General features: G+C 38.5%; 1 protein-coding gene across 3 annotated transcripts in view; it reads left to right on the forward strand.

The window, feature by feature from the left end:
• MXI1 (MAX interactor 1, dimerization protein) overlaps positions 1-6,508 on the forward strand; it is a 73,991-nt gene extending 67,483 nt beyond the window's left edge. For 2 of the 3 annotated variants that reach the window (XM_063132634.1, XM_063132636.1), the window contains exons 5-6: positions 939-1,110; positions 4,275-6,508. In XM_063132634.1, coding sequence (XP_062988704.1) covers positions 939-1,110; positions 4,275-4,438 — 336 coding nt within the window. In that variant the 3' untranslated portion in view covers positions 4,439-6,508. The remainder of the gene's footprint in view (positions 1-938; positions 1,111-4,274) is intronic. The other variant, XM_063132635.1, reaches the window with a different exon arrangement.
• Positions 6,509-12,283: the final 5,775 nt, after the last annotated feature.

The following is a 12,283-nucleotide window of genomic DNA, read 5'->3' on the forward strand; positions in this document are numbered from 1 at the left end:
TTAACTGTTTTATCTATGCATATATATATATATATATATATATATATATATATATATATATATATTTTATGCCATTGTTGTTTATATGGAAATTGAAATGAGAAAATAAGCAGAACAGCTGGTAACATTACAAAAGAAGAAAGAACCAGACTGTTTTAAAACAGCACAGCAGGTGCCCTGGTCTGCAGCTTTTCTGACTCTTCTCCTGATAGGTTTGTTCTAACAAAGGGTAGTGCCAGGCTCACAGGGATCAGGATGTGCTTAAACACACTGGAACAGCTCGGGCTTAGCAAGGGAGGGGAATCCTGCTTGCTTAAATGGATGGCATTAGCCTGAGATGACTTTAGAGTTATGCAACATGCTGGCCATCAGGAAACCCTGTGCATTGGCCTGGTAAGATTTCCCAGCTGCGATCAAAGGAGTCTGCAGTAGATTACATAAACCACTGTTCAAATGGGAAACTGCTTCGAAGAAATACCTAATAAACAATGTGGACATGGGCACATCAACCTCTTTACTTCTAATGCTATTTCCTCTTAAATTATCTTAACAGGGCCTGAAAGTTCTTGGGTGGGGTAAACTAAGATCCACTGATGGAGGGGACTGGCAATTAGTGTGTGTTCATTAAGTGCTGTGCTCAAGCTCCCTTTGATTTTGTCCATGTCATTACTCACTAAAATCCTGAACGAGATGCAAGCTGATTTGGGGTGGGTGGGGGAGGGAGCGTTGTTGTCACCACTGGTCTGGTGCCATCTGAGAGCATAAATTCATCTGTACACTGCCCTAATGATACAGGGCGGGATACAAACGTTTTAAATAAATAAAATAAAATAAATAAATTTCAGATCTTAGCAGCTGAGATGGAAAGACTTATGTAGAAAAACTGCTGGGGAACTCCTGAAAACAAACACTAGCTGGGTTGTCCTTTATCATGGCAGAAACTTGAAGAGGCTGACAGAAGAAGCCAGCATCAGCTCGAGAACCTGGAAAGGGAGCAGAGGTTCTTAAAGCGAAGACTGGAGCAGCTGCAGGGCTCTCCAGATATAGAACGAATACGAATGGACAGCACTGGATCAACCATTTCCTCAGACCGCTCTGATTCGGAGCGGGGTCAGTATCTGATCTGTGACTTTCTATCCCTGTCTAAATGTAATGATGGTAAAGTCAAAATTTTTGACTCTCATTCTACACATCCCTTCTTGTCGTTCATGCCACAAGTTGGTTTAATTTGGTTCAACTTGGCTTCTCAGCCACCTTGAACATTGTGCTACAATTTCCCCTTAAACAAGTTTCGTAGGTGGAGTCAGCTATCATGGTTCCCCCATGCTGCGCTCAACCACAGCTGAGCACTGTATCGGTACAGCTGCCTTCCCCATCCTGGTGCCCTCCAGATGTGTTGGACTGCAACTCCCAGCATTCCCAGTCAGCATGGGCATTGGCCATAGTGGCTGGGAATGCTAGGAGCTGCAATCCCCACACCTGGAGGGCACCAGGTTGGAGATGGATGCTGTATATTATTACCTCTGGATTTTCACTTGGTCCTGTTTGATACAGGAACTAGCCGGAGGCATGAGAAAAAGCGTGCTTCCAGATGGATGACTCCTAGCGCTACCAAACCAAGGGCATTGTGCAGCTATTCTGTCTTTCCTTCTTTAATAGATTATTTCTAGTAAGAAGCTTGAAGAAGCAGTGGGAAAACCATGGGAGGGTTGTAAATGGACATCATCATATGAACCCTCTATAAAATTCTGTGAATGAGGCAGGGCAGTTACACAATAAAACCTAATCTGGAAACACTTGCAATTCTGCTAAATGTATGGGCATTTAAGCGCCATTGGTTTTTCAAAGATGTGTTGGAGTTTAATTCTCTCCCACTGAAACTGGTGGAGCTTAAAGTTGCTTAACTTTGGTCTGTGGCTACATGCATTTGCAGTTCTTGCCACATATGTTGTGTCCATAGAGATAAGATACAGTAAATTTACCATAGTGCTGCATATATATGTCCACTTTGGGAAGGCAGCTATACAAATATAGTGTTCATCTGCAGTTTCTTGCCAAATAAGGAGAATCTTACCACACTTCTGCACTTGATCATAAATCTAAGGAAGTGTAGTAGTAAGATTCACTTCACTACTTGTAGGACAATAAAGTCAAACCAATACACGTACTGTGACACGTTACCACTTGGTAATGGTCATTTATATTTATTGTGTATTTGAACCTCTGGTGATGGTGAAATAGAGATCCCTGCCAAGATGTATTTCCACTTTCCTCTGTAACTATAAGCAATCACAAAACACCTTCTGGGAGAGCACTGAGACCCATGTATGGCAAAAAACCATGATTTTAACAAATGTTTGAATAGATACTGTGAAAACATGAATGACATCAATAAGATGTCACAACTCTTTATCAAATGATCTATATGGGATTGGAAAGCAGCTTTAACTAGAATGATTACTTTGATCAGTTAATACAATTAAACTTAAATCTAGGCTTTCTTCACTTAATACCCATATATGTTGACATGGGATCCTTAGACAAGTTAAAGAGGATAGTAAAATCTTGACTCAAAATCATTGTTTCTGTATAATACAATAAGTAGCAGGGCAGTGTGTGAGATAGAGGTGAACAGGTGAGAACGATCAATTAATCCATTAGAATCTTTTGATTTGTAATACTCAGAAATCAAATTAGTACCTTTTGTCTACAGTGTAAGCTGGTAGTTAATTTAAGATTGTAACTGTAGACTGGAATTACACATCTGACATAACTATTTTTAATCCAATTTCTACATGCCGTAACAATCTTCAAGATTTCACAGAAGTGAAGATGTTTGTGATTTTCCTTGAGTGTGGAATACCCTTAGAACAATGCTGCTGTAGTCCATGCCCATCTCTGCATCCAGAAGGACACTTTGTTTTAGATGAATATGTTCCTCTGATGTGACTCCAGAATGGAGAACATTTTGGGAGATTATATTTTCCCCTAAATGTCCATTTATCCTCCAAGGGTGTTGAGGCAGTGTGCTTGAAGAAACAAAGTAGTATCTGATGTTTTTTTGGCATGGCATACATAATGTATCATGCAGGGTAATGAAATCTTCATTGCTAAAAGCGATAAGCCATCACAATTTGCAGGGTTTGATCCAAAATCTAGATTTGGATGTTCTCTTCTTTTCTTTTAATGTCTAGACCTCGGGGTTGGAGAGAGCGACTGGTAAATATAGGGACACTGAGACAGTTCAAACATTCCAAAAATGTTCTAGCCTGTTTTACTTCTTCTAGGGCTAGTTTTCTGTGTGCTGGATTTGTGTGTTTTTATCTGCTTAGCGATCCAATGTGAGGTCTCCCCTCCTGCAATATGAAGTGATACAGTCGCATCTTTGCTCTGTTGTTTCTCAGAGTGTTTGAATTGTTCTCTGATGCCAAACCTATCCTACACTAGGCATCTACTGGTCAAGAGAACTGAGGAAGCTCTTCCCAGCTTCCTAACCATTCCACAAATGGCCCCAGAAGTCCATGTTTTCCTTCCCTCAGCCTCATTTGCTTTTGCAAATTTAATCTCTGAAAGTCCAAATATTTAGAATATTTTTTGCAAATTAAGCAAGGCTCTGTCAATTGACTTGCATTATTTATTGAAAGCATGGAATGTGATGGTATGTACGTACAACATATGATTAATATACCTTCCTTGGTTTGTAACAAAGCTTCCTCAATGTGAATTGAGAAAGAGTAGTCTATATTCAGAGATGGTGAGATTTCAAGTTCAGGATATTGTATCAGTAACTATCAATTTAATGCAAGGCTAGAACGCTAGGTGTGAATGTACTATCTTGAGCTAGCAATTGAAAGTAATAAACTAATCAAAAGCCTTCCAATTGAAATGAATGAAAATGCTCCAGTTAAATTGTTATGTAGTAATAAACTATGCGTTTTTTCTAGATTTAGTCTTCCTTAGAGTAGAGCCATTGATATCAGTGAGACTTAAATTAGTCATGACTAAATCTGGATCAAACCCTGTTTCTCATTTCCTGGCTCTAGAGCATTTACCAAAAATTAAATGTTAATCCAGTCTGTAGAATTGGGGGTCCAGGTCAGCTGACACCAAAAAGTCTATGACTCCTTCAAACTATAATGCGGCAGTTTCCTACCTTCCTCTATTCTTTTTCGCAATAAAACCTAATGATGTGGCTAGTACAACATTGGGTTCTTCATCTTTTGAACAGTGAATGTGCCCCTGACACTAACCTGGGCATCTTCCATCTTTTGCAGAAGAAATCGAAGTGGATGTGGAAAGCACAGAGTTCTCCCATGGAGACGTGGATGATATCAGCACAACCAGTACAAGTGACATTGATGACCACAGCAGCTTGCAGAGCATTGGGAGTGATGAGGGTTACTCCAGTGCTAGTGTCAAGCTCTCCTTCACTTCCTAGAGTACGGTGCTAGGGCAGAGCAGCTGATTTCTTTGGGGCAATTGAAGTTCACATGGCAGAGCTCTTGATACAGTATTTTACTTCTCCCAGTCACACTTCCAGCAGCTAAGCTTGGACAGACACAACTCTAGAATAGCCCCATGGGTCCACAGGAGGGTGGGTACCTAACAGGAGAGCCAGCCAGTCTCCATATTGTCATAGTCCATAATCCTGACTTAGTGTTGAATCCATAGCTATTTTGAGGTGTGAGACAGCACTCCAGTTGCATACAGCTGAGATTTGCCCACGTATAGCAGATAGCTTTGGTCTGAGATTATTTGATTGGATGGAATCTTGGCTATTCAGGCTCTGATACTTTCTAATTGGTCACAATTCCTGAGAAGTTACCTTTTTATCCATTAAACTTAACAAACTTGTTAAGGCCCTTTGTGGTGCTAATAATAAATAAGAAAAAGTTTGTCTAATATCTACTATAATCTAGTATACATGGGATAGCCATGAGTTGGTCCCAAATTATGGGACAAAGTAGCCAAGGTGATAAAGTTTATTGGATCAGCCTCTCCCGATGAGTTTGCACAATATCCTGAACTACAAAGCTGTTTTGCAGGCTCCTTAAAATGTCACCACTCCGTTTATGCCCTTTTTTGCCCTTAAGAGAATGATGAAGTTGGACAGCTTGTGTACTCTCACCAGCAGAAGCTAGTCCAATCAACGCCTTCTACCCACAGGGTTTCTTCAGCCAGCTTTGATCATTATTACCTAAGAAATAACAATAATAGCAAAAAGCTCTGCTCACGCCCTGTGAAAGAGAGGTGCTGCAAACCTGGAAGCAATTCCCATTCAGCTCAACTTTCCGCTGGACATTGTTTCAAGGCAAGAGCTTGTGCCGCATGATTTAGCACTAGAGTATTGAGCTGTAACATACCAGCACACAGTGCAACTGCTCTCTGGATTGAATGGCTACGGCAGTAACTCCTTGTCTAGAATGATGCTCGTGACACAGAGAGCAAGAGACAGACAGACAAGTCCGTAAAAGAAATGATGGTGTGCAGGAAAGGCACAGCCTCCATTCTGAGCCACAATGACCTTTTTCTTTTGCAAATTATTTTGATAAATGTTTGTAAAAGTTGTTTCGGTGAGAGAACCTACATGCAACAATGTCTTTTTAGAACTCCTAGGCATGATTCTGCAAATGTCTTTTATAATTAACACCAATGCAAAGGGACCTGTTTTTCCGCTGCCATGCACAAAAGGAACAGGGACTCTCCTTGGGTTTTATGGCTCTTCCTTTTGGTTTCCTTTTTGGACTCCCTTTGCAAACTTTGCCACTTGGATCCCTACCATAGTCATGGATCCATAGCTTACGTAGCACGTGATTAATTGTAACAGTCTGCCAGCAAGGTTCTCCAGGGGAACCCTCCATTTCCCCCTGAGCAGGAACTGTTGTCTTGCTGTTAACAAGATAAGATTGTATCCAATGTTTTTATCATTTTTCTTTTGAGATGAGCTTTCTAACCTGCACTTTGAGGTCTTTGCTTTCCCTTTTAAGCTTTTTAACCACAAGGATTCTTATTTTTCCTTTACCAAGTTTAAACTTTATCTCTTTTTTTCCAATAGACCTCATTTATGACACTTGTTTGAGACTTTTAAGTAATTTGCCTACCCCCTAATTACTAAGGGAAAAAAAGAGAAAAATAAGAAAAAATGCTTTATAAAACTCATAACTTATTGCTGATTATAATTACTGAGTTGTTAATTTCAGTCCTGTAGATTTTTAATTTTATTATTTCTAGATAGGGCTGGGCAACAAAAAAATAAAAAAAGACAAAATAAAAAAACAAGGTAACCTCATTTAGCAGTGCAGTGGAATTGTGTTTAAATGTTAGCATATGGTTCTGCTTAATAGTAGCACTTTAACACCATTAAACATTTCTGTATCTGAAATGCACTGTGTTCTGCCATTTTGGTCACTCATGAGACTTTTAGAATACCCATGTTGTTTGTGTCTGGATGGTTGTTTTTCTTCTTTTTTTAAAGCCTTTGACCATGTGATTAGATGACCCCAAATGACTTCTCATGTAGATCTTGTCTCAATACTAATGCGCTGCGTGTGTTTAAACCTGCATATGTTATCCATTCACCCCAGAGCTACTACCGTGTCATATAATACAAGACACACCTTTAGAATCTGTGTCATGAAATAGAAGCATAATCCCACCAGGGTTATAGTATGTTCATAGCTGGGGGTTTGATTTTTCTGTTTATTAAAGCCTGGATGCACTGTTGTTATACATCCATCTCCCTATGTGACCATATAGGACATTCTGGTAAACTGCATGTGGTAATCTCTCCCTCTAGTGGCTGGAATAAGAACTCGTTAGTTGTAGTTAATGGGAGTCAAACTTCCAGCAGAACCAGTTAGGAACTGTTTTTATAGTACTGAAGTCTGTTAATTTGGCCCATTAATCTGCGTGTGTAAAAACTATGGTGTCTCAGCACACTTATAGAATCATAGAATAGTAGAGTTGGAAGGTGCCTAAAAGGCCATCAAGTCCAACCCCCTGCTCAATGCAGGAATCCACCCTACAGCATACTTGACAGATGGTTGTCCAGCTGCCTCTTGAATGCCTCTAGTGTGGGAGAGCCCACAACCTCCCTAGGTAACTGGTTTCATTGTCGTACTGCTTTAACAGTCAGGAAGTTTTTCCTGATATCCACTTGAGTTCTGATGAGAACTCAAGTGAATAACATTCCAGTACTGAATTGTATTAGCAGCCAAGGTTGTGATTTCACATATCACAAAATCAGGTAATATGGGATATTCTTTGACCCTGTTTTTGTGTGGAGGCAATTGCTCGTGTAGCAGCAGAGCAGATGCTTTGTATGTAAAAGGACCTGAGTTCAAACTCCAGCAGCTCCAATGGAAAAAGAACTTCAGGTAGGACTGGGAAACCTTCCCCTGAGAGCTTGGAACGATGCCTCCCACAATAGACAATATTGGGCTCTATTGAATGTTGGTTCCTTATTGCATATCATGTTCACATAAAAGTGATTAGTCTGGAGCGGGATAGGGGGATAAGGAGTCATTACCTACACCAAATTCCACACCCATCACTGTATCAACTCTAGAATCCTTGCAATACTTATACAAAATCACATTGCCTTTGGCTCCATAAGACATGAACTGCTACATTTCTCTCAGTCAAATGTCGATAGATATAGGTGGAAACTCTATATTGACATGCTATCCATTCTGACTTAGAGGAGGAAGAAAAGAGTTACATCTGTACAACTTACGCAGAGTAGCATATTCTGTAGCAAACTAATACTTTATTACCAGAAAATAGACCATGTTCCTCCATAGCATCTAGAAAAGCTTTCTCTTAAGAAATTATGTTCTTCATTGAAATGGAATGAAGATTTCCCGGAATTTCCTCCTGTTCCTTACAATTCTTGAAATAAACAAACAAAAACAAAACTATCTTTCCTTTACAAACAAAACAAAACAAAACACTAACAAATCCTGGGTCCTAATTTGCAGCACAGTCCTATGCATGCTTAATTAGAAGTAAGCCCTACTTTGTTTAATGGGGCATACTCCCAGGTAAGTATGCATAGGTTTGCAACGTTAAGGCCAAAATAGCTTTGCGGTTAAATCCAGTTTAGATCAGATTTTATTTTTATTTTAAAAATGGCAATAGTATCAAATTTCCTCAAAAATTTAACCCTTTCCTCCCATAGCACACTTTGAGTAAAATCTTCTCAAAGTGATATTTGCTTTGGAGGAAAATCCCCACATTTTGGTGCCAATTCCAAAATCGAAAAAACCTAGATACATATATGATCTCATAAGAGTAGCATCAGACCTTTATTGATTGTTAACCTTTAGGAGAATAGAATTTCCCAAATAAAAAAGTGTAATCAGCCCAGAATAGGTGTTTGAACCCATCTGCAAAAGTACTGTCATGCTAAGAAGATATGCTAAGAAGTAAGAGAACCCAGGATTGTTCTGTTTGTCTTGGCAAAAACTATTATTTCAGGTATTTGTCACCACTAATGCTTGTGTAAGTAGTGCCTAGAGTGGGCCTTTAATTATAATGAACAGCAAAATCAGATGCAGAAGTGCATTTATACTGGCTTTCCATCTCCTTGATTTAACATGAAAAGTGAACCCCCCGAAAGTATAAACACGTGAAGCTCATTTATGCTGAATCGAACTGTTTGTCTATAGCCCATGCTTTCTTGACTCTGTTAGCTCAAGCTATTTCTTAACCCTGGTTAATGAGAACCATTTGGTTGCAAATGTCTAGGAATGAACCTGGATGTTTTGCATGCAAATAATATTTCTGAGCTATGGGCACTGCCCCAAGTTTCTTTTTTGAATGTGATGGAAAATGGAAGTAGCTGAATATTCATGGCCACTTTTCCGTGTATGATGCCACTGGTCTGCATTTAACTTTAGTAGAAGGCTAATTGTTCATACAGCACAACAATATAAACAGGGTATGATTACTTATGGAAATTAAAGAAAATAGTGAAACAATTAGAACAGCAGTTTCCAGAAGCAGGAACTGTTAAGATACCATGGGCCCTTGTCAGATCAAACCTTAGGAGAATCTGAGATACAGAGCAACAGCCAACGGAAAATAGCAATAAAATTCACTTTTTTTACTCTTCTCCCATCCTTGTTCATTCCACAAACTAATATTTGTCTGTCTCTTTCACTTATCCAATACTACACCTGTAAACTTCCCAATGATGAGAAAATACTTTGCACAAGTTCCTTAACTTCTACATAACGAGAGATTACATGAGAAGGAACACGGAAGATAAATGGATCAACATTTCAAGAATGTTTCAATTTTCCTCTGTAGCGCTGTCGCCAAGATAAATTTCCTAACTGTATCATAATGAAGGTATCCATTACTATTGTTCAGGTCAAAAAAGAGAGGGTGCATATGAGGACTGTTCAGAACCCCTGGTTTTTGTTTTTAGTGTAAGGAACACTAAATATTTCTTTGACTGAAATAAGGCAGGGAAAGTTGTGAACATTTGGTTATAAGCAGCAAGAACACAAATATACTAAAGTAGCTGTGAATGACTAAGTGTTCAAGCTTAAGTTAATAGCAGCTAGGAGTGCCTCACTTAAGATCACTATGCACTACTTCCTCATACTTCAGATACCTCTAGCATCTATGTAGTTTCCTCCCCCAGCACTACTTGTAGCATAATACAATTTAGGTTTCATTATTCATCTACCACTGCACGAGGTAGATCCTGCCTCTGTGAAGGGAACAGGATTAGATAACATCTCAGGGCCAATTCATATGATCACTGGACATAATGGGCAGTATCCAATGGTGTCATTCGTAAATTCAAATAGCAGTGCTCCATCAAATCTTTGTTGCACAGTACATTGCAGTAGCGTATATCTTTTGTACAAACTCTTGCCAAGCAGAACTTCATTGGATTCCCTCTTTACACATAGTTCAGAACCTAGTCTCTGATAGAACATCATTTGCACTAGCAGAATGCCATCAATTGATATGCCGTAGAAATAATTGCATATGCATTCAACACTGGTCAAACCCTAAACTCATTACCAGACAAAGAATCCAGCTTTAAGCAATAGTTACAAAAATGTATGCTAAAAGCTGAATACGGCATTTGTCATTGGATGTACAAGGCTAACTGAAAAAATCCTGTGCAAAATTTTCCATTGGCTTCTACCATGAGCCTGCTGCATGTATGAATCAAGTCTTCAGCTGAGACAAAGACCAGCATAATGAAGTCCTACCACTGCAAAGGACTCCAGAATGCTGCATTGGGTTGTGGTTAAAAGCTCCCTTCAATAATAAAAAGAATGAACTTGACATATATGAGAAATAAAAAGAAACTTACAATATTTACACAGGAGAACTGTTTAGCAGTAAAGCCAGTTACTGAATCCAATAAAGAAGGGAATGAAAGGATCACTGCAGGCAACATTTGGTAGAATAAAGATACCAGTCAAATATTGAAGTCCTGTTAGAAACTTTACATATAGACAAGTGGTCCCAACACACAGCAAAAGACTGCATGTCAAGAAGCTGAAGGCCAATATATGCTCTTCCCAATACTAACTTCAGCTGACCCACTAGGGAAAAGAGAATATTGTACAGCATGAAGCTCCAATAGACAGTAACCAGGTGGTGTATTCAAGCAGGTGTGTGTTTGTTTTTTACATAATACCCCGTTGCTTGTGTCAAACCACTAGAACAGTTTAAGACCCATTTGAATGAAATACTTGTCAACTGAATATAAGCTAACACTTTGTATATATAAAATGCCTTACCCATTATTTTAAAAAATGTAACTTAAATTCAACCCAAGAGTTACTTTGCAGAGAAAATGTCCTTCTATGGAATATGTGCTTTTGTTGGAATACGTTGGTTCCTGTTTTCAACACATGCTACGTGTATTAACTTATATTTTAAAATCACAAACGCTGGTTTTTTAAACTTCTTTCAAACACCATATTGGCATGTATAGCTCTTGGATTTTAACAGGTTAGTCATACTAAATTGTAGTATATAAACAAATCCTGTTAGTGATGTTCAAGCCTAGCCATAGCAGAATGAAAAGGTAATTAGAATTTTAGCACACCTCGATTTGAAAATCTCAACATGTTTTCTTTACCTCTAGTCTTCTGAAGTTTCTTATACTTTGCTATATTAAAAAGAAAGGAGTTAATGAAACTGCAGTGTAACCATCCTCTGCTTTAGATTCAGAACTATTACATTCTGACATAAAATGCAGATATTCTGTTATGCTGTAAAATGAATACAGTACAAGATTTTTTAAAAAAACCAATAAGTATATTTTATCTCCTATCACATTAGCCAGTGTCTGATGCACAAATTAGTCTTCTGCTGTTACAATTTTCCCCAGCTGTTTAAAAAAGAAAAACTTATCAGCAAGTCTTTCAGTATTTACTGAATTATGGGTTTCCTTTTCAATTTGTGTATTAAAAGGGGAATCATGTACTGTGCTATATTTCTATGTAGTGATACTGAATTGGCCTAGGAATGCAATTCCGAGTCTAAACAGATATGTATCCTTTGACAAATATTTTTCTAATATGTATACATCTCAGTGCAAGCTTATTTTTAAGATTTCTGCTACCACTACTTGGTCTCCTCTGAACTTTCCTGAACTTTGGTGCAGCTACTATATTGGTGCTGTAGCCAACTTTGAGAAATTGAGAGATACAAAACATAAAATCACAATTAATCTTGACTGGTGCTCAGATTGATTAGTGCTAGTCTTTTTTTAAAAAAATACTGAAGTGCTGACCACAGCTCTATTTGTAATGGTGCAGGGATGGTGCTGACAAAGATTTGCATTTTTCATCATTGTAAACATTCTTTTGTTTGTGACCATCTATATTAATTTGTTTAAGATATACAATAAATTTTATGGAGTTTTATTTCTAGTAAGAATTTGTTATCTTCCTCTCTTCTTCCCACATCGGTAGTGCAAAAAAGCAAGCTACAAATATAACTATGTGAACTCGGCCCTACTGTTGTCTTGATTAAACACTGGTTGCTCTGGTAGAGTCCTCAAAGTGCTGCAACAGCATGGTTCGATATACACTGTTGAGAGGCTCTGCATTTTGAGAATTGCAAACCAGTGTTCCAAGTAGGTAAACATGCCTCCTGTTGCAGTATCACAACAATGGCTTCCCCACTAAAATACGGGGCTGCTTTTTCCCCTGGGTATATGAAACCTGTTGTATATTTCTTTGGATCTTCCTACTGAATTCAGGTCAAACTCTTTCCCGATAAGGAAGCTAATCCAATCACA

This window comes from Elgaria multicarinata, chromosome 8, assembly GCF_023053635.1.
Source record: "Elgaria multicarinata webbii isolate HBS135686 ecotype San Diego chromosome 8, rElgMul1.1.pri, whole genome shotgun sequence".
Classification (NCBI taxonomy): Eukaryota; Metazoa; Chordata; class Lepidosauria; order Squamata; family Anguidae; genus Elgaria; species Elgaria multicarinata.